The sequence below is a fragment of the Acytostelium subglobosum genome (genome assembly GCF_000787575.1).
Source record: "Acytostelium subglobosum LB1 DNA, scaffold: scaffold1, whole genome shotgun sequence".
Taxonomy (NCBI): domain Eukaryota; phylum Evosea; class Eumycetozoa; order Acytosteliales; family Acytosteliaceae; genus Acytostelium; species Acytostelium subglobosum.
The window spans coordinates 453658-474442 of record NW_012236531.1 but is presented as its reverse complement, the minus strand read 5'-3'; the positions used below and the strand labels follow the sequence as shown (position 1 = coordinate 474442).

Sequence of the window (20785 nt, the reverse complement as noted above, 5' to 3'; positions counted from 1 at the left end):
TGACAATGCCAAACATACTATATCAATATTGTCAGTCAATTCACTAATTATATACTTTAACAATAAATCTGTTAATGTATCCATCTTTCATTGATTAATTGATTGATTAAATGGATATATTGATTGAATGATTGATTGATTAATATAGGCTAGACATGGATATTTAAAAGGCCACCTCAACTCCACCCCTCCAAGTTCATTCAAAGAATGACCCATCACTATCATCAAAACCTATTCAAATACACAACATCCTTGTCAATCATCAGATGCACATAAACAAGTTATATATATATATATATTTGTTTGACATAAATAAGAAGTCTTATCACATTCACTCAACTACTACTATAATACCTACTCTCTAACTCAATCAATCACATCGCAATCAGTCAATCAAAATGAATCTTAAGAATATATACCGGTTCATCTAATAATCATATTCAGTTCACAACATTGATTAGTTGCGAATGATGTGTATCTTTGATCTCGGGTCACTTCGGTAATTGTGTTGTCGACAGTCATCCGAATATCTGATGAAGGGGCATCACCCTAGCGGCCCATTGCAAGTGGTGGATTGAACAATTTGTTATCGGGGTCAAGGCCTTGTCCAAGTCCGCCGATGCCGCGTTTGCTGCCCCCTGCCAATGGTGACCATCCTTCAACATACCTTCTTATCTTCAATTCCAACTCATTAAATTCAATTCAATTCCACTCAATCACTACTAATAATAATAATAATGATGTATACATCAAACAAACATATAATTGTTGTGGCTGTAATGTTGCTGACTTTCTCAGCCATAACATCTGCCTACAAGATCAACATTGACTCCAACAACATATTGGATGACTCCAACTACCAACTTGGTGTTGGTATCTATGATGTAACCGGTCCCGCCGCTGAGAGTATGTACCAATGCCATCACTCCATCAATAGAACATGGAACACCTCCACTTACCATCACCCTATCAATCGGTTTATAAAGCTGGAATGATGGGATATGCTGTACCACAACAAGTTACTGGAGGCCTTCACTTTAGATTGAGAGCCAGAGCATTCGCCTTTTTGGACTCGAATGGAAATAGAGCAGTCTATGTTAGTGTGGACGCTTGTATGATATTCCAAGCAGTTAAGTTACATGTTGTTACATTGCTCCAAGAACACTTTGGACCAGGAGTCTACTCTGAGGCCAATGTACTTCTATCTGGTATCCATACTCATTCTGGACCTGGTGGATACTCCATGTATGCACTCTATGACATCACCACTCTTGGTTTCTATGAGGCCAACTTCAACACCATCTGTCAAGGAATATTCGAGGCCATCGTCATGGCCCATGGTAACCTCCAACCAGGCAGACTCCTTGTGTCCCAATCAGAGTTGTTCAACTCCAACATCAAGTAAGTACATCTTCCAAACTTATGTTCATTCGGTGATACTGATTGATCCCGCCAAATATCAAGCCGTTCTCCACCCGCCTACCTCAACAACCCTGCTGAGGAGCGTGCCAAGTACCAAGACAATGTGGACAAGAACATTACTGTGATCCGTTTGGAGAATACCGCTGGACAACCAATAGGTGCCATCTCAGTGGTATGTACTTTGATTGATTGATTGATCAACCCAGTATGGAACCATTCCATCATACTCACACTCACATAACAAGTTCGCCGTACATTGTGTCAGCATGAACAACACTAATCATCTGATCAGTGGTGATAACAAGGGATATGCTTCGTATATGTTTGAAAAGACTATGAATGGTATCAACTCGTTGCCAGGTGTTGGACCTTTCGTCGCTGCTTTCGGTCAGTCCAACGAGGGTGATGTTAGTCCAAACACTGATGGACCCAAGTGCCAAAAGGATGGATCACCATGTGCCGAGGACTCCACCTGCAATGGAAAGAATGAGGATTGTTACGCATTGGGACCAGGCAAAGACGGTGACATGTTTGACAGCACCCGTATTATTGGTACCAACCAGTTCCAGAAGGCCTTTGACATGTTCAATAATGCCTCAGCTCACATCCCCGTCGTAGGTGGCATCAACTACCGCCACACCTACCTGCCCATGACCAACCTTTCTGTCTACCCGCCATTCGCGCCAACTTCCGAACCAGTCACAACATGTCGTGCCGCCATGGGTTATTCATTCGCCGCAGGCACCACTGATGGTCCAGGCGCATTCAACTTTATTCAAGACGACAACCACACCAATGGCAACATCTTCTGGAACTTCATCAGCAGCTTCATCGCTGAGCCCACCGAGGAGCAGAAGAAGTGCCAGGCACCCAAGCCCATCCTGATCGATGTTGGTCTGACCAAGCCCTTGCCCTGGATCCCCGACGTCATCCCCATCCAAATCATCACCATCGGCCAGATCGTTCTGTGCGCCGTTCCAGGCGAGTTCACCACAATGGCCGGCCGTCGTCTACGTGAGCAAATCGCTGGCATCGTTGGCAACTCCCTCGGCGCTGAGCCCATCGTCCTAGTCGCAGGCCTGTCCAACACCTACACCGGCTACATCACCACCTTTGAGGAGTACGAGGTGCAACGATTCGAGGGTGCCGCCACAGCCTTTGGACCAAACTCACTTGGTGCCTACCAACAGGAGTTTGGCAAGCTAGCCCAAGCCATCGTCGCCAACCAGCAAGTGCCCTCAGGCCCAACCCCACGCAACATGACCGGCCACACCTTCTTCTTCCTCCCTCCCGTCGTAGTTGATGAGGCGCCCAACGGAGTGTTTGGCTCGGTCTACAAGGACGTCTCACAGACCACCTACACTGTCAACGAGACCGTGACAGTCGTGTTCTTTGGTGCCAACCCAAGGAACAACTTCATGACCCAGTCCACGTTCCTCACGGTCGAGATGGAGACCTCGCCTAACCAATGGACCACAGTGTTGGTTGATGGCGACTGGGACACTCGCATGTACTGGAAGATGCACGATGACATTGGTTCGCAGTCCCTCATCACCATTGACTGGATCGTTGGCCAGACCTTCCCCGTCAAGTCTGGTAACTACCGCATCAGCCACCAAGGCTATGCCAAGCCCAGCCCACTGTCCGACCACCGTGTACCATACAGTGGACAGTCCAGTACCTTTGAGGTAGTTGCCTAAGGTACCATGGAGATCAATCAATTAAAGTATCAACACACTCGTGTCAGTTCATCATCCATAACGAATGATTGTAGTGTAGTGTAGTGTAGCGTGCGAAAGAACGAACGAGAAGAGATATAGTCATGTGGAAGTATGCTGCAGGAGGATTGCTTATGTTTTAATTACTACTACGTTGGTTAGACATGGAGCTAATTTAACGAAGTCTTCTAGCCTCACGCTCGGTTTCCTATTGATGATGATGATGATGATTGGGTCAGTATACTGATGCCACTCATTGATTGAATGATTGAATGATGGGATGTGTATGAACTTACGAGCAAACAAAGAATGTCGTTGACTCTGACTGGTCCCTTGACGTTTCTGAGAAGGCTTCTTGGCTTATCAGTGTCGAGGAAATCAACACGGACCTGGGTGACGGCACCACGGGAACCGGTACGGCAGATGACTTCGGTGACTCTAGCGAGTTGGACCTTCTCGGTTGGGATAGCGGCGGCTGGTGCGGACTATAATATATCAATACATTTTTGTATTAGTATATGTAATCAATCATTCTTTCATTCTCCACCAGCACATCAATCAGCAGCATCAGTAGCAACAGTCAACAGCAACAGCATATCCAAGTCCAAGTATAATTGATGATGTCGATGGTGCGTTGAAGTCGTGTGATTATGATGAATATCGCAACTTGTCATGTTCTGTTTATCATGTTATTATTATGTGTTGTTGTTATTGTTGATCAGTTCTCTTGCCAATGAAGTGATTGTTCATCTCATCACTCATTCATTCAAAATTGATCATTCGATAATCCACATCCATTTGATTCATCATATTAATGCTTGTTTGACTTGTCTATTGCTGCTGTATACTGAGTTGTTGTTGCTGCTGTATTGTACTGATGAGTAGAGGAGTGAAAGTTATAATATCCTTACCATTCTCTTTTAAAGCTAGATGGGTTGAAACAAAGCAAAACAAGAAAAAAGGATGTGCTTGACCACTCGTCACTCACTCTTGTATCCAACACACAAACATTATGCACAGCGTTAATCTCACTCACTACTTTTGAAAAAATAAATTTAAAATAAAAGTATTTACTCGAGTCTACTTACAAAACAATTACATAATCATGTAAGATAACAATGTCAATCCAAACTTTTGATTTAACGTTACACACACATGAGGTGGAGATCACAAACACAACGAGTTTGGTTTGAAGTTCAAATGATTGTGACCAAATACATAACAGGTGCGTGTTGATGATCTTATCGTTGTTTGTTTGTTAACTTATATACATTACATCATATATATTATATACATTATAACATTATTATATAATATATATATTATAACATATTAACTTAATAACAATCAATCAATCAAACGAACGATCGATCATTCATTCAATCAATTCATTCATACATTCAAACAAATATAAGATAAGATGTCAACAATAAAGAGGAAGGATAGCAGTGGGAGTGATGATAGAACTCGTAACCTACGTGATATATTCAACACATTCGATAAAGATAAGGATGGTGTAATCGACAGACATGAACTGAAGCGTGGCTTCCAAGATCATGGAATGGAGATACAAGAGGTAAGTGTGGACTGATCGATCGACTGATTGATAATCATAACCTACTGACCCATCACATCACAACACATCTCAATCGAACGATCAATCAATCAATCAATCACATGTTGTACAACACAGGATCAAATAAGCAAGATGATGGACATTGCAGACTCAAACAAGAATCATAAGATAGAGTGGGAGGAGTTCTATGATTTGTTGTCTGATTCAAAATCACATGATATAGAGGACATTGCAGAGTATTGGTTACAGTACTCTTCAAAGCCAATTGTACATGCACCTACAGAGGCACCGAGCTGGAAGCTGTTGCTGGCCGGTGGTGTGGCCGGTGCCGTCTCACGAACTTGCACATCGCCTCTGGAACGACTAAAGATCCTGAACCAGGTGCAATCGATGCAGCTGGAAAAGGGTGGTCCACAATACGCCGGTGTCATCCGCTCGCTCATCACAATGTTCAAGACCGAAGGCTTCATCGGTTTCTTCAAAGGCAATGGTACCAACGTCATCCGTATCGTTCCATACTCTGCCATTCAGTTCCTATCTTATGAAAAGTACAAGAAGGTATGTCAAGTCGATCAATCATTCAATCATACCAATCACATGATCACTCACTCACTCACTCACTCATTCACTCTCTCTCAAGCTATTCCTTGGACAGGGACAGTCACATTTGACTACAGGCCAGAACTTGTTCGTTGGTGGATCAGCTGGCGTCACATCACTTCTATTCACATATCCACTGGACTTGATTCGTTCTCGATTGACTGTACAGGTACACGAGCAGAGGTACAATGGTATCAGTGATGCTTACAAAAAGATCGTGGCTGAGGAAGGCTATGCCGGCCTCTACAAAGGTCTATTCACATCGGCTCTTGTATGTCCACTCAATCAATCATCACACTCAATCAATCATACTAACACTATCACATCATCGACACATACTAGGGAGTGGCACCTTATGTAGCAATCAACTTCACGACATATGAGTCACTCAAGTTCTTTTTCAGCCAGGATAGACACTTGACAATACCAGAGAGTCTGGCATTTGGAGCACTGTCTGGTGCCACCGCTCAGACATTCACATATCCAATCGATCTGCTGCGACGTAGACTACAGGTGCAGGGCATAGGCGGCAAGCCCAAGATCTATAATGGACCGTACGATGCATTCAGAAAGGTGATACAGGAGGAGGGCTTCAAGGGCCTGTACAAGGGCATGATACCATGCTATCTCAAGGTGGTGCCAGCGATCAGCATCAGTTTCTCTGTGTACGAAATGATGAAGAAACTACTCGACATCAACACATCAAAGATATCAATTCAAACTTGATCAATCGCACGTTCAATCGATCATTATATCAATATATATGTTTACCTATCCTTCCGTCCCGTCCCGTCCCGTCCGTCCCCTCTCCCCTTACCCAACCCAACAACAACAACCAACCATTCGGTCGATCGTCATCATACTCATTGTGTATGATTGAGTGATCAACTCGTCGCTTCACAGACATTGCAGTATTCTGGACAAATGAATAATTATCTCTGGTGTACCTATCAATAAAATAATACCGATATATATATATATCATAAGCCTAATACTAATTCTAATCAATGAATACTAATCAATATTCATTGGATCGGTCAGTCTTCTCAAACATTGTTCTAAGAGAATGTGTGGTGTCTGTTCGGAACGACTTGAACCAAAGTGGGGGTTGACTTTCGAATCATGTCATCTGGAAGCCCAACCTTCTTTCACACATTCAACCAATCTATGAATGAATGAATGGAATGGATAACTATTTAATAAGCAACAATACATGTTGTTGAACATCAATACCAATCAATCAATCAAACAAACATTAAATCAAATACAATAATCAAGTCAAAGTCAAACATATACATATATACATATATAATAAGATGAGCTCAACAACTAATACACTAAAGCCAATCAAGTTATATTCACTTAATACACCAAATGTTGCAAAGGTGTTTATTTTGTTGGAGTTGTTGGAATTACCTTATGAATCTATAAAGGTTAATATTGCAAATGGTGATCAGTTCACGGATGATTTCATTAAGATCAATCCAAATAGTAAGATACCAGCTATTGTTGATCCCAATGTAGCAGATGGAAAGAGTCCAATTGTACTATTCGAGAGTGGAAACATCCTCATCTACCTTGCCAAGACCTATGGCAAGGGCAAGTACCTTCCCAACGAGACAACCCACACTCAAGAGCATTATGAAGTACTCGGTTGGTTGTTCTTCCAAAGTATGTATCTCAAATTGTCGTCCAAATAGTATGATGGATTGATCGGTGTATTAACATATGATTGATTGATTGATTGAATATAGTGGCATCACTTGGACCAAACATGGGACAGTACAATCATTACGCCAAGTATGCTGAAGTCAAGTATGAGTATCCAATCCAGAGACATTACAAAGAGGTCAAAAGATTGTTCCATGTGCTTGAGCGTCAACTCGCCAAACATTCCTATGTTGCTGGAGATGAATTGACCATTGCAGACATTGCAATCTATCCATGGAGGTATGTGTTCAACCCTCTCAATCACACTCACTCAATCAATCAAACTCTAACATATTCCAATCATCCATCCATTTAGCAAATACATTACAACATATCCAGATATCGCAGAGCAGGACTTCCCCAAGTTATTGGAGTACCATGAGAGATTGGCACAGTTGCCAGCTGTCCAAGCTTACAAGAAGTATGATGATGAGCTCACTGCACAGAGAACTGCATTCACTGCTGAGCAGCGCAAGATATTATTCGGCCGAGACAAGTAGAATAGATTGTAAATATGATGATACCACTATCCTAGGATACATATTTAGTTATTATAAATAATAATAATAGTTACTTTAGTTTTTAGAAGTCTGATTCGCCTTTGTTTATGGTCTGGGATTGTTTGGATGAACTTCGAAAAGAGGGGTAAATTTGAATTTGAAGTTTTATATTTGAATTTGGTAACTAACGGTTAACGGGTTTATGTCTGTTGATGCATGGGGGTTGAGTGAGAGATGATCACTCACGGATTCTCAGCAGTGAATGATGAGTATAAAGAGTGACATGTCACTCATTTTTATCACTTTACCCATACAAACACTCTCTCTCTCTCTCAAACAAACACATAACAATCACAATGAACTCCAACTTCCACACCGCCGAACTCGAGCAGATGCTCTCCCTCAACACTCCTTTGGAGAACGTCGAGGTTGCCCGCTGGCAAAGAAAGGCCCGTGAGGCCTCCTGTGCTGACCGCTTCATGCCCTCGTTGAGCAACCTGGACATCGGCCACTTCAACCTCACCAAGGAGAATGCCTGCCCAAACATCGAGTCTGCTTTGAACGATTACTACAAGGACACCCTCGCCACCTCCCTCTTTGCCGAGCAGTCCGCTGACTTGCAGTCCAAGATCCTCTCCTTCAAGTCCAAGGCTCCAGTGTCCAACACCCTGGCCTCTGCCAACTCGCTCCGCGTTCTCTACTCGCAAGCCAAGGTTGCCGACATTGCCGCTGCCCCCAAGATGTCCTTCCGTCAGATTCCCCAGACCCCAGAGCGCATCCTCGATGCCCCAGACATTGTCGACGACTACTACTTGAACCTCCTCGACTGGTCCAGCCAGAATGTCATTGCCATCCCACTCGGAAAGACTGTGTACCTTTGGAACGCCACCACTTCCAACATCCAGCGTCTGTTCTCCGTTGAGGGCGCTGATGACTACATCACCTCTGTCCAGTGGACCAAGGATGGCAACCATTTGGCCGTCGGAACCAACAGCTCCGTCGTTCAACTCTGGGATGTCGAGCACTCCAAGAAGCTCCGCGAGCTGCGTGGCCACACTGGTCGTGTCGGTGCCTTGGCCTGGAACAACTACATCTTGTCGTCTGGTTCCGCCGACACCAACATCTTCAACCACGATGTGCGCATCCAGCAGCACCACGTCTCCACCCTCTCGGGTCACACCCAGGAGGTCTGTGGCTTGAAGTGGTCGCCAAACGGACAGCAGCTCGCCTCTGGCGGTAACGACAACATCGTCAACGTCTGGGATGTCAACAACGAGGCCGGTTTCGAGACCCCAAAGCTTACCTTCGAGCAGCACACTGCCGCCGTTCGTGCCATCGCCTGGTGCCCATGGCAACAGGACCTCTTGGCCACCGGTGGTGGTGCCGCTGACCGTACCATCCGCTTCTGGAACACTCAGACCGGTGCCTGCTTGAACCAGATCGACACCATGTCTCAGGTTTGCTCCATCCAGTGGTCCCTCCACCACAAGGAGCTCGTCTCGAGCCACGGCTTCTCCCAGAACCAGCTCTGTGTCTGGAAGTACCCAACCATGACCAAGATCGCCGAGCTCAACGGACACACCTCCCGTGCTCTTCACACCGCCATCTCTCCAGACGGAGAGACCGTTGTGTCGGCCTCGGGTGATGAGACCCTCCGCTTCTGGCGCATCTTTGAGAAGGAGCACAAGATGCCAGCTGCTGCCCGCAAGACCAAGGAGTCGTCCACTCACTCGATGTTGAGATCCAACTTGATTCGCTAAGTGGACTCGTGTAGTGATATGGATTGTCTATCTCCCTTTCGTCTGGATAACACAGCGTGGTACCCTACCCGTGCACCCGACCTCACATGGTTGAACGCGCTTCACGGATACATATGTGCTCGTCACTTATCTGCTGCCTCCACACAGGGATACAGGGACTTGCAATTGTTGGTGCCTCTTGGTGACGTTGCCGCTTTGCTACACATCTCACTCAATCATTCATTCATTCAATCTTCATTGATTGTATGACATGACTTGGTTTGACCTTGACTTGTGTTTGTATATGTGGTGTAACATTGACGTATGTATAACATTGGTGTGACTCAGTCAGCAGCCTGTCAGTCAGTCAGCTTAATGCCGATTTAGTCGCAAGACCAAATCGAGTCTACCCTGTACTGCACTGCCCTGCTCTCTCTGGGTCATTGGCTTTTAGGAATGATCATCAAGGATTTGCCAAGTGCAGTTTGGATAGGGTAACTAGTAAGTACCGCCGTCATCCAATACTAACATCCAACCTCAACCAACACATCAACAACCTCAACAACCCTCCAACAACCGCCCCTCAACATTTCTTCTGGAGTCAGGTAAAGTACAATATCAATGTTTAGTGGTAGTAGTATTGACGTCGAGTGTTGTCCCTCATGGACATTACTAACATCCTCTCCTTGTCAATCAACAGACTCATTACTTGAGTGTTCCATGGACTGGCCTGCCACGCCAGTCACTATGGAGGTGACTCTGCTCCAAAGAAAGGTGTTTTTCAACGCCACCCCATGCCAATTGACTTTATCCTTTTGTCCTTGTGTACTTTGATACATTGGTTTATTTGTTTGGGTTCAAACTTATTTGTTAACTCGAAAAGACGAGTTTTGAGTCGGGAAGTGACACTACCTACCACGATGAGCAACCAACTCTATGCACATGTCATCAAGAATGATTGATCACTTGTCCAACAGTGATACATTCATTACTAATGAATGAATGAATAGATTTGTAACTATCACCTTAACTTTGATTAAGTGGATCTTTCTAGCTTCAATTTTATTGATAATCATCCAACATTGGAGAAGATGATGATATTGATCATCTTTGGAGATTTTTTGAAGACCAACAAGAACATATTGAAGAATTATAAGACGCTCATTCATTGACAAGATAAGTTCCAGCTTGATCCAGAGTATGGATGTGAATGTTGTCCACAAGATTAAGAAGAGAGAGAAGAACCTTATAAGGTAGACATTGGCGAGTGTATTGCCGATATGTCAGGACCATCAATGATAGATAGAAGTTCTTTCATGAATTGGATGGTGTTTAGAAACACCTTAGTTTACTCAAGAGATAATAATAAATATCACACAACCAATGTATTAATACTAAATAATATATATCCACACGAATCAAATAAAGTAAAGGTGGAACATTTGATTGTTGGATTGTGCAACTGAGATCATCACCATTTGAACCCTTTGTCATCACAGGACTAGAGATATGGGATGCTAGCGTTGCCCATGGGCTGCCACTTGGCGTGAACGAATGGATGAAATGTCTTGGCAATTTGTGATTGTCCACTCCAAAGGACTTCCAATCTATAGTCTACTACTACTAACTACTGCTCTCACACAACTAATGACACACATCACCATGTTTGAATGATTGATCGATTTGATCGTTGAGTGTAATGTTGAAGTGATTGATAGTCGTCAATGCCATACACACTACGCAACAGGATAGGAACGCCCTCATGCCATAACTTTAACAACCAAACCAAACCAAACCAAAGAACAAACATCTACGATACGATATAGACATATGTTACCAACGCAAGGGGCAAGAAACAAAGTCATTGTATTGTTCGAGAGGGTGAGAGATGGATGGATTGATGGATGGGAGTAGTTGGTGACATTGAGCACCTATGTGTAGTCATATGCAATGACGATGTATCGATCATACTACAACAAACAAACAACAAACAAACAAACGAACCAACATACATGGATGGATGATGTGATTGAATGTCATTGATGAGTGAGTGCGTGAGTGAGCGAGCGATTGATTGATTGATTGGAAGTTGGGGAGTAGGACAGGTACAAAGACATGTCCAGACGAACAACGCGGTGGTCACTTCCCGACGCAAGCATTATCTTGATCCGGTGATGAGGGTAATGATCTCAGCTCCAATCCAACAATGTCCCGAGGACGACCGTTGTTTGCGAGCACCCCTAGTGCCATGTTTGTTGTTGTATTGACTGTTAAAGAGAAGCCAAGTTGACTGAGTGTGTATGATGTTGAGGATGTTGAGGAAGTTGAGATGTTGAGGAAGGATGGATGTTGAGGAGTTGGGGAAAAAAAAATAAACAAAGGGATAAAGGCGAAGGAGGATTGGTACTAACCTGTGACGTCCTCAAGGCCCCCTTGGAGTAGGTGGTGTAGGGAGGGAGGGAGGGGCCTTACTTGTTGAAGACGTCGTCCATAGCCTCGAGGGTGACCTTCTTTGTCTCGGGGATGAAGAAACAAATGAAGGTGATGACAGCACAGCATGCTCCAAAGAAGTAGTACACTCCAGAGAGACTATAGATTGATTGAACGTTAGATATTGATACCAATGACATGATGGATAGTGATATACATACGTTGAAGCCATGAACAATGGCATACAGTAGGTGACCATGATGGAGAAGGCCCAGTTGAGACCGTAGGTGAGACCAAGACCCTTGGCACGATGTCTCATCTTGAAGATCTCGGCTGGGTAGACGTAGGATGCCACACCCCAGGTGAGATTGAAGGCTCCCATGAACACGTAGATGCAGACGATGATGACGGTTCTGGCACCGACATTCTCTACGGTGATGTAGCCCATGTCGTCGACGGCCGAGTAGACGTTGAACATGGCACCGACTAGGAACATGGAAACACCCATGGCAACACCTCCGAGGATGAAGAGGATCTTACGGCCCCAGATATCGATGAGGTAGAAAGAGGCGATGGTGGCGAACAGTCCGAGAATACCCGTGCCTCCAGTGGCGGCGATAGAGGTGGACACGTCTCCGAGACCGGCATTCATAAAGATGGAGGGGGCGTAGTACATGATGGCGTTGATACCGGTGAACGAGGTGGCGATGGCAATGAAGAAAGCGATCAATGTGATCTTGAGGTTGGCGCGGTAGAACAGTTCGAGGTAGGTGCGCTTGCCCATTTCGTGCTCCTGGGCGATCTGGTCCTTGATCTCCTTGAACTCGGCTTGGACGTCGGCGTCGGTGGTTGGGGCCTCACGCAGCTTGGCCAGCACGGTGAGTGCCTCGTCTTCCTCACCGCGGTCGAGGAGCCAACGTGGAGAGTAGTGCAGACGGATGACAAAGGTGCCGAGGAACAGACAGATGACCAGCTGGATCAACCAGGGTGCGCGCCAGCCCCACTCGGTGGTGAGGTAGGATGTTCCAAAGGTAATGAAGTAACCAGACACCTGGCCGAGCAGAGCCATCACGGTGAACAGCGAGACGAGACGGCCACGGATGTTGGTGGGGGCGATCTCAGAGTGGTAGAGGGGCACGGCATTGGTGATGAGACCGTTGCCAAAACCAGCGACCAGACGACCGGCGAGCAGCAGGCCAAACTTCTGGCCAATCACCTCAAACAGGATGCCCACGGCAAAGATGTAGGCAGCGAGCACAATACTCCACTTACGGCCGATCTTGTCACAGATTGGGCCAGAGACAAAGGCACCGATGGCGGCGGTCATCAGCATCAATGAGAAACAAAGACCAGAGTAGTACACATAAGTGTCTGGGTTGGCCAACTCGGTATAATAGTTTGTGAATGTTGGCATCACCATTATACCAGTAACAGCTCCAGTATCATATCCACATACCCACTATTATGATTGATGATTGAGTTGAGTCAATGTAAGTATGATTGATTGATTGATTGAATGAATGAAGTTGATACATACACCTCCAATAGCAGCTAGTGTTGCAGAAATATAGATAGTCTTTCCATTTCTCTTGGATGACTTCTTGTTGGCACCATCGGTAGAGTGGTCCATCTTGTCCATTCCAACTTCGTTATCATAAGCCATTATATTATTATTCAAACAACTTTATAAAAGATATATATAATATTATATTATTACTAAAATGTATTTATAACAAGATGTAATGATTGTATATAAGTAGTATCTGTTTGATTGAAACAACAAGCGAGTGAGTATTTGAATGAATGGGAAGTATCAATGAGTGTCGACTAAAGAGATGTGTGGCAGGGTATCATTGGAAGTCAATGACACACATACACACAAGCACTACATAGTCAGATCTCAATGCCCAACCCTTGCCTGGAGGCTCCCAACATGTTTGTAAAGTACAATAACCCCCTACCCACACATAACAACACGCCTCTTACCATATTGGTGTTTGTTCGGTCGTTTTTAAATCAATTTGATGTCGGAATCATCAACAAACCAGTCCCAACCGTGTCCAATTTTATTAATTTATTAACTTTATTTGTGGTTATGGAGATTGAATTGTTCGGAGCAAGTATCGGACGACGTCTGCAGGGACGAGAGGGTGGGTTGTGGTGGAAGTGTAGTCGACTGGTCTGGACTGGGTCTGCCCCTGTCTGTTGACAACGACGTCGTTGTGGCCCGCACGTATGCCCGCCCCTAGACACGGCCTTTGCCATTGGGCGACCCCCATTTTAATCGACTTGGTCTACGTCTCGTATACCGCGTGGCACACCTTGATTCGCATGCATGTAACGCATTGTTTCTCGGTGAATGCAATGAACAAGTGTACATTCTTTGCATATCTGATCGCGATCATTCATTCAATCACTACTCTTGTTCCAACTTCTTTTGTTCTTGTTGTAGTTGTTCGTACTGGATGTCATCGCAGGCGGCTGGCGACTTGAACCTGATGGTGTACTCACACTTGGATGGCTCTTGGATGTCCCACGCCTCGTTATCCACACCACACTCGACTTGGACAAGTAGTGATCGTTTGGGTCCACCCCAACACTGAAGACCATCCTGGAATGACATGGTGGTGTAGTTTGATCGCCATCCCTCCCATTTCCCGAGGTTGGTCGCGCCTTGTGTGGCCTTGTCGTACGGACACACCGTATAAGTATAGTCCTTGGTCTTGGACTCGAAGCACTTGCCATGCAATGGTAGGAACACACTGTCCTTTCCAAAGTCCAGCTTCAACATGTTCTCAATGCTCTCTATCTGTTCCTTCTTCTCTGTCAACTCCTTTCGCGCTGTATCCAATGCGTCATCAATGTCTGACAATGCTGTACATTCATGTTGAGTTAGTCATTCATTCATTCATTCATTCATTCATTCATAATCAATCATTCAATCATGGTACTTACACATAATGCCACCGAGTTTGACTGGTAGATACTGCTTGGCTATCCTTGATAATGGTGCGAGATACTCTGCAAACGATCCAATCACTTGTTGAGTACTCGTTGGCAACATGTTGTACCAACTTGTGCTTGGCAGCGAGTGTTCCTCAACATCCACATCCAATCCGATCTTTTCAATTTCTTGTTGGACGACTTCTCCATGTTGTTGTTCTTGTTGTTGATGTTGCGCTTCTTGTTGCTCCTCCACATTCTCATTCTCTTGAGAAGGAGAGGTTGGTGATGTGACAACCTCTTCCGATGGGACTGGCAGCTGAGGTGACTCTTCAGCCATTGCTTGCTCTTCTTGTTTCCTTTGCTCTTGCTTTTGTTTGTTGATTAGACGTTCGCGTTGTCTTTGATATTTGGCAATAAGTTGATCAAGTGGATCAAGTTCACTCTTGAGTGTATCCAATTGTTGTTGTTTGGTTCGAAGTATACTCTTGGCCTCATCAATCATCCTTGCCTTTATCTTCAAGCCCTTGGTATATGTATACAGTCTATCCTCACGTGCTCTCCTCATCTCTGCACCCTGTTCCCTACATGTGTTTGGACATTGTATCTTCTTCAAGTACTCATCAGTACCATCACAACAGTCTATTATATGTATTAGTCATTCATTCATTCATTCATTCAATCAATCACATTACATACCGCATACACCATCATTAACAAGCATTGATGATACTATCTGTGGCTTGTGACCCTTGTTTGGACAATATAGTTGTCCATTTGAACAAGCTGCAGTGCCAGGTTCATCAGAGCCATCTGGACAATCGCAATAGTCATCATTGACCAACCCTATTGGTATTACTTTACTATCATCATTCAAACAGTTAAATGTATCACCATTATATCTATTGATTACTGTATATTAACAGACAGTAAACATGTCAGTCATCATTCATTCATTCATTCATTCAGCAAGCTGAGCTCAGACACCTACACTCTGGAGGTACACCAAACAAAGGTGATAGCTTATTAACTGTTTGTGATTGTGAGGCATTAGTTATCTCATAATATAATGATAGAGATAATAATAATAATAATAATATATGTTTATGTCTATGTTGCATTGTTATGAATGATTGAATGAATGATTGAATGATTGAATGAAAGAGTGATGAAGTGTGAACATCACCCACCACTTACTTGTCGTCTTCAATTTGAAGTTCAAGCCGACTCATTTCCTAGGCTATGGCGTGTTGTTGCCTCTGCTTGGCAATGCGGTCACACATGGCAATGATGTTCACATTTCCATGCTGGAAGGCTCCATGATGGAGGATCACATAGAGCATGAGATCAATCCTTGATTGCTCCAAACATGCTCGGTTGATGGGTGATGGCATCAACACACGAGTTCCAGTTCCATCCACATCATCATATTGGTCTTCAAAGAGATATGAGAGCACTTGGTATCTGTTCTTGGTCGATGCTTTGCTAAGACTTTCCATTGATGGGATACTGTTGTACAACTCATCAGGTGATGTGCATCGTTTGTAAACAGTTTGAAGGACTTGGATATGCCCCTTCTTGCAAGCCCAATCCATCAGACGACCAATGTCAACAGGGTTGAGGTAGCCATTGTCCATGAGGAATGAGACCACTGGCGCGTGAGAGATCTTTGGCGCGGGGACTAGTTGGAGGAGGTCCCGCGGAAGGATCTTGCTATCTGTTGCCTTCTCCATGAGATATGCGATTGATTCAATATCACCTCTTTCGATACATCTGTGTAGTGGTTTTCTCAAGATATGTTTGAAGTCTTGATTACGTTCGGTCATCCACCAAGAGAAGTGTTCAAACACCAACTTGATGGTGGACAGTGATCTTCCCGCGGCAGCATGAAGTAGACTGTTGAATGCTGGAGTCACGCCCGAATTTGGTGAATCAGGATGGAGAAGTACCTGGCCAAGTTCAATTATCATTTCGTCTGTTATCAGGAAGTTGTTGTTGTTGTTGTTGTCCGTGGACACTGGTTCCTTGGCTATGCATTTGATGAAGTGCTCCCTACTGTATACAAAGTTATTCTTGTGATTGGCGAACTTTGGAGTGGCGATGATCCTCTTGACATTGTCCATATCACCAACGTTCAGTGCCTTCTTGAAGGCATCATGATAGTCGATGCTGAATTTGTGGCCAGTATGACTACTATCACTACTTGAATTCCACATCATCTCGATTATCTCTTTGTTGCCAACCTTGATAGCCTGACCCAATACTTTACTAAAGACACAGCTGATGGCTGGACCGATGGTCATTAGTCTCTGCACCAACTCCATTGACAGTATCTTGGATTTGATCTTAAAGATGCTGTACGTTGCGTAGGATGGTACTTCTGAGCTGAGTATGAAGTCGACCAACTTAATGTCACTGTTGTGTGCGAGCGCGGAGCTCAGTCCGTCATAGGGATCGATATAATGTTCGCTCTCATCATCTGTATGCGTGGCATCGACAATGTTGTCAATGTCATCATTGATCGCCTTCATCAAGAGTGTGAACAGCTTGAGTTTGCCATTACTCGCAACGTCATCGAGCAAATACCTCGCCCGTCTCTTGAGGCCTTCGAATGGAATGCGAGGAAACACAATTTCCACAATCTCATCGTTGCACCCAGGTTGCATTAGGCTGGAGAACAGCCCATTCTCCCGCTTGCCATCGATGTTGTCATAGTAGTCAAACACTTGGTCCAGCTTCGTGTCAACAAAGTATCGAACGATTGATGTGATGCCAAGTGACACGGCCACCTCATGTAGAGAGGCTTGGACATGTGGTGACATCAACTTGTGCTCCTCCATCAGTTGGAACATCTCCAGTGCCCATGGTTTATGTAGCCACACAGTACCAAATGCTTCGATGTTAGAGGAGTCGGTTACGATTGTCTTTAGCTTGAATCCAAGTGCCATGAGCTTGCGTATCACATCTGGATGGAGGATTTGCTGCATCACCTCCTCAGTGATCTCAATGTCTTGTGGATGCATGAATGAGATGGCCAGGAACTTGTCCAACACGCTCTCCCATTCTGGTTGCGAGTGTGGGCAGATTCCGATGACCAACTCATTCAAATGCTGGTATGAATTGCTTCCGAAATCATTGAGGAACATTCGAGGATTGGTCAATAATGTGTCCAAGATGGCTGTGTTGGGAAAGATAAATGCGGTGTCCATCAAATTACATTCCAATGGGTATGTGTCCGACACTGATGAGTATGCCTTGATGAACCACTCTGACGCGCCATACCTAATGTACTGTACCAAGCTGTGTTTTGATAACAATTGAGCACCCTTGATTCTACACTCATCCTGGACACCAAGTGATTTGTGTACATGTCCAACACACTCAACAATGTGTGAGCACAGCTTTTTGTCCGTGAACACTAAGTGGATAGCTGTTTCCAATCGTGAAGATGCTTGCACAACCATCTTCTCGCCATCACAATTGTTGGTAACTACATCTTCAGACTCTTCACGTGATCTATGATTGATGGATTGATTGAGTGTGATTGGTTGAGAGTATGAGTGAGTTGAGTGATACCAGAGTGTGATTGAGTGATTGGTCGATCGGCGAATGGATGGACTTACCTCTTTTTGTTTGAGTTGATATCGTTGATCAGGGATGTGCAATGTTTGATGATCCGAGAATGGCCTTGGTCGGTGGCTATATCCAGGAGTGAGTATAGTGTTCTCAATCTTTCGATCTTGGACAGATTCTTGAATTGGATGGTATCAAAGAAGTGCTCCAGAGATATATAGCAATTGTACCAGACGGCCTCCAACAATGTCGCCAGACTGGGCATTGGAAGAGGCTTGCCAATGAAGCCAGTGAGCTCCTGAAGTGCATTGAGGTTGTTGGTGGTCATGGCCATGTTGATGAGCTTGTTGAGCTCAATCTGATCTGGTGTGAAAGTGCTCAAGACATACTGGAGAATGGCAATGTCTATGTTGATTATCGCCCATTCACAAACAATGGCATCACCTTTGAATGATGGAAGATGATCCAGCACCAATATAACCGTGCTCAATTGTTCTGTTGAGATCAATTTGTATGCTCCTTCTTTGATATCATCATGGAATGACCATTCTGCCAACTGTTCCGAGACCACTTGCTCCAAGATGATGGCCAATGTCTTGGCATTCTTCTTGCTCAGTGCGTTCTGCAAGCATTCCCGTGTGTAGTGTAGACTATATGATTTCTGGATCTTCTGCATCACTGCCACTGAGTATCCAGAGGCATCCTCGAAGGCTTGCATAACCTCACCCATTAGGTCATCGTCACCATTCTCATCAACATCATCTTCACGATCGATGGTCTTTGGAAGTTGACAATTATCAATGAAGTTGAGTACCATGTCCTCGGTGATGATGGTTCTGTTCTTGTCACTTGATGCAACCTTGACCAAATAACAGAGAGAGCTCTTGTTGTAGGGTGCCAAATGATTGAGACGAGGATTGGTGATGTGTCTCGCCATTGCCGTGGACATATCTTGCCAAAGTTCATCATCAATCGTGTCCAACTCGGGAAGTATTGACTCCATCAGATCAATGTCGTCCATGTTGATGGCATACCTTGGCTTCACTCTGAGCTTGGTGAGTGACAAGTCGGCCTGTTCGTCACCATCGGCAAACTCAACGCCCAACCATTTGCACAACAATATCTGCGAACTTTCGAACATATCGTTCAAGTGATTGGAGTAGAGGAACTTGAGGACGTCCTCCGCCCCATCCTCCACAGCAGTCTCGATTATTGCGTTGAGTTGATCAGAGTGTAGCAAGAGCTGAGCACAAATGTCAGAGTGGGTCATGAGCAGGTCGATGACTCTGCAGTTGTCTGGTATGCCTGCGTCGCGCATCGTGGCTGCGATGCCTGTCGTGTGCTTGACGATGTAGTAGATGCTGTCGGTCGCGCGGCAATCTATACAGTGAGCGAGTGCGTAGTTCCAGAAGTCGTCTTTAAAGAGCGCGTCAAACTCTTCGTGCAACATGGTGAGCATGGCGATGCTGATTCCAGGCCGATTGAAAAAGCCAACAGCGGGTGCCCTTTCTGATCCCTTCTGATCAAAGCAATGATTTTGGAACAGGAGGCGAACAAACTCGATGTTGCCAGTGTCCACGGCAGCAGCCAGATGTGACTTGTCAAAGGGGATACTGCGCAACGAGTCCACCGCGAGGTAGGCCCTGAGCATGTTAATGTTGCCATACTTGATGACAATAAACGCGCCATTATCATTGAGGTCGACCAATACACTACCACTGCCATCAGCATTCTTTGAGAATGATTGAATGATATGATTGAACGCCACTGTGTTGTTACATTTGAATGCCTTGATCATGAGTCTAAAGATGAGTCTGGACGACTTGTTTGGTATGCTGTCGAATGTCTCAATGAACAATTGAGTAGCATTGTACTTTAGCATGTCTGAGAGGTTGCCATCGGCAAACAACTTATCACCTTTTATCGTACTCTCGATCCAAGTGATATCGTCGCCAATCTTATTATTATTATTATTATTATTATTATTATTATTATTATTATAATTATAAGCATTGTATAATGATTTAGATGATTGAGATATCCATCTCTTATGAATATCCGTTACATGTTGAAATATGTTTGTTCTAGTCAACTTGTTGACAAATACTTGTCTGATTCTAATATCAATCAAACTATCCATGTCTATTTGATTGATTGATTGATTGATTGATTATAACAATGAATCATAAAGAATGAGTGAGTTTATCTCGGTGCACTTGCCACGACTGTTCGAAACGGAATCAGATTCATTCCCAAAGTCGTGAGGCAACAGGTCAGATATTTATGATCTTGACTTTGAGATAAAGATGGGATTGGTTCGTCAGTGTTGGGCATGACTGACGATCATAGCTGGTTGTGATGACATTGTATCAATGTATTACGAAATTTTATTGTGACAAGTTCGATTGACTTATTTTTGTTTATTTAAATAAGTGTTATTCTATCTGTTTTGAATGTTTCTTTGTGCTTGTTCCAAAGTTAGTGATCATAGGCCTCGTCAAAGGGTTTCAAAACAGTGTTGTGGTGTGTGTGTTTGCGTCACAAGAATGAACAATGTTTTGTGTTCCAATTCAA

The 20785-nt window shown here is 44.3% G+C and overlaps 8 protein-coding genes across 8 annotated transcripts; 4 read left to right on the top strand and 4 right to left on the bottom strand.

Moving 5' to 3' along the window:
- Positions 1-716: 716 nt before the first annotated feature.
- SAMD00019534_001940 (hypothetical protein) lies at positions 717-3116 on the top strand (the record flags this gene model as incomplete). Its single annotated transcript, XM_012903627.1, has 4 exons — positions 717-906; positions 987-1401; positions 1465-1594; positions 1668-3116. Coding segments are annotated over 4 exons (2184 nt in total), but the record flags the coding sequence as incomplete, so codon positions are not given.
- A 199-nt stretch (positions 3117-3315) lies between these two features.
- Positions 3316-4151, bottom strand: SAMD00019534_001930 (hypothetical protein; the record flags this gene model as incomplete). Its single annotated transcript, XM_012903626.1, has 3 exons — positions 3316-3348; positions 3437-3625; positions 4146-4151. 3 exons carry the CDS (start codon positions 4149-4151, stop codon positions 3316-3318), a joined length of 228 nt encoding a protein of 75 aa, XP_012759080.1.
- A 421-nt stretch (positions 4152-4572) lies between these two features.
- On the top strand, positions 4573-6042 carry SAMD00019534_001920 (hypothetical protein; the record flags this gene model as incomplete). Its single annotated transcript, XM_012903625.1, has 4 exons — positions 4573-4716; positions 4834-5274; positions 5357-5587; positions 5659-6042. Coding segments are annotated over 4 exons (1200 nt in total), but the record flags the coding sequence as incomplete, so codon positions are not given.
- A 590-nt stretch (positions 6043-6632) lies between these two features.
- SAMD00019534_001910 (hypothetical protein) lies at positions 6633-7526 on the top strand (the record flags this gene model as incomplete). The annotated part of the gene is made up of 3 exons (XM_012903624.1): positions 6633-6987; positions 7071-7266; positions 7343-7526. The coding sequence occupies 3 exons, from the start codon at positions 6633-6635 to the stop codon at positions 7524-7526; spliced, it is 735 nt and encodes a 244-aa protein (XP_012759078.1).
- Positions 7527-7831: 305 nt separating this feature from the next.
- SAMD00019534_001900 (hypothetical protein) lies at positions 7832-9280 on the top strand (the record flags this gene model as incomplete). Its single annotated transcript, XM_012903623.1, has 1 exon — positions 7832-9280. A coding segment is annotated over one exon (1449 nt), but the record flags the coding sequence as incomplete, so codon positions are not given.
- A 2453-nt stretch (positions 9281-11733) lies between these two features.
- SAMD00019534_001890 (hypothetical protein) lies at positions 11734-13358 on the bottom strand (the record flags this gene model as incomplete). Its single annotated transcript, XM_012903622.1, has 3 exons — positions 11734-11854; positions 11917-13154; positions 13233-13358. 3 exons carry the CDS (start codon positions 13356-13358, stop codon positions 11734-11736), a joined length of 1485 nt encoding a protein of 494 aa, XP_012759076.1.
- Positions 13359-14117: 759 nt separating this feature from the next.
- On the bottom strand, positions 14118-15554 carry SAMD00019534_001880 (hypothetical protein; the record flags this gene model as incomplete). Its single annotated transcript, XM_012903621.1, has 4 exons — positions 14118-14569; positions 14771-14905; positions 14972-15280; positions 15338-15554. Coding segments are annotated over 4 exons (1113 nt in total), but the record flags the coding sequence as incomplete, so codon positions are not given.
- Positions 15555-15873: 319 nt separating this feature from the next.
- SAMD00019534_001870 (hypothetical protein) lies at positions 15874-20093 on the bottom strand (the record flags this gene model as incomplete). The annotated part of the gene is made up of 2 exons (XM_012903620.1): positions 15874-18154; positions 18262-20093. 2 exons carry the CDS (start codon positions 20091-20093, stop codon positions 15874-15876), a joined length of 4113 nt encoding a protein of 1370 aa, XP_012759074.1.
- Between the last annotated feature and the right edge of the window lie 692 nt (positions 20094-20785).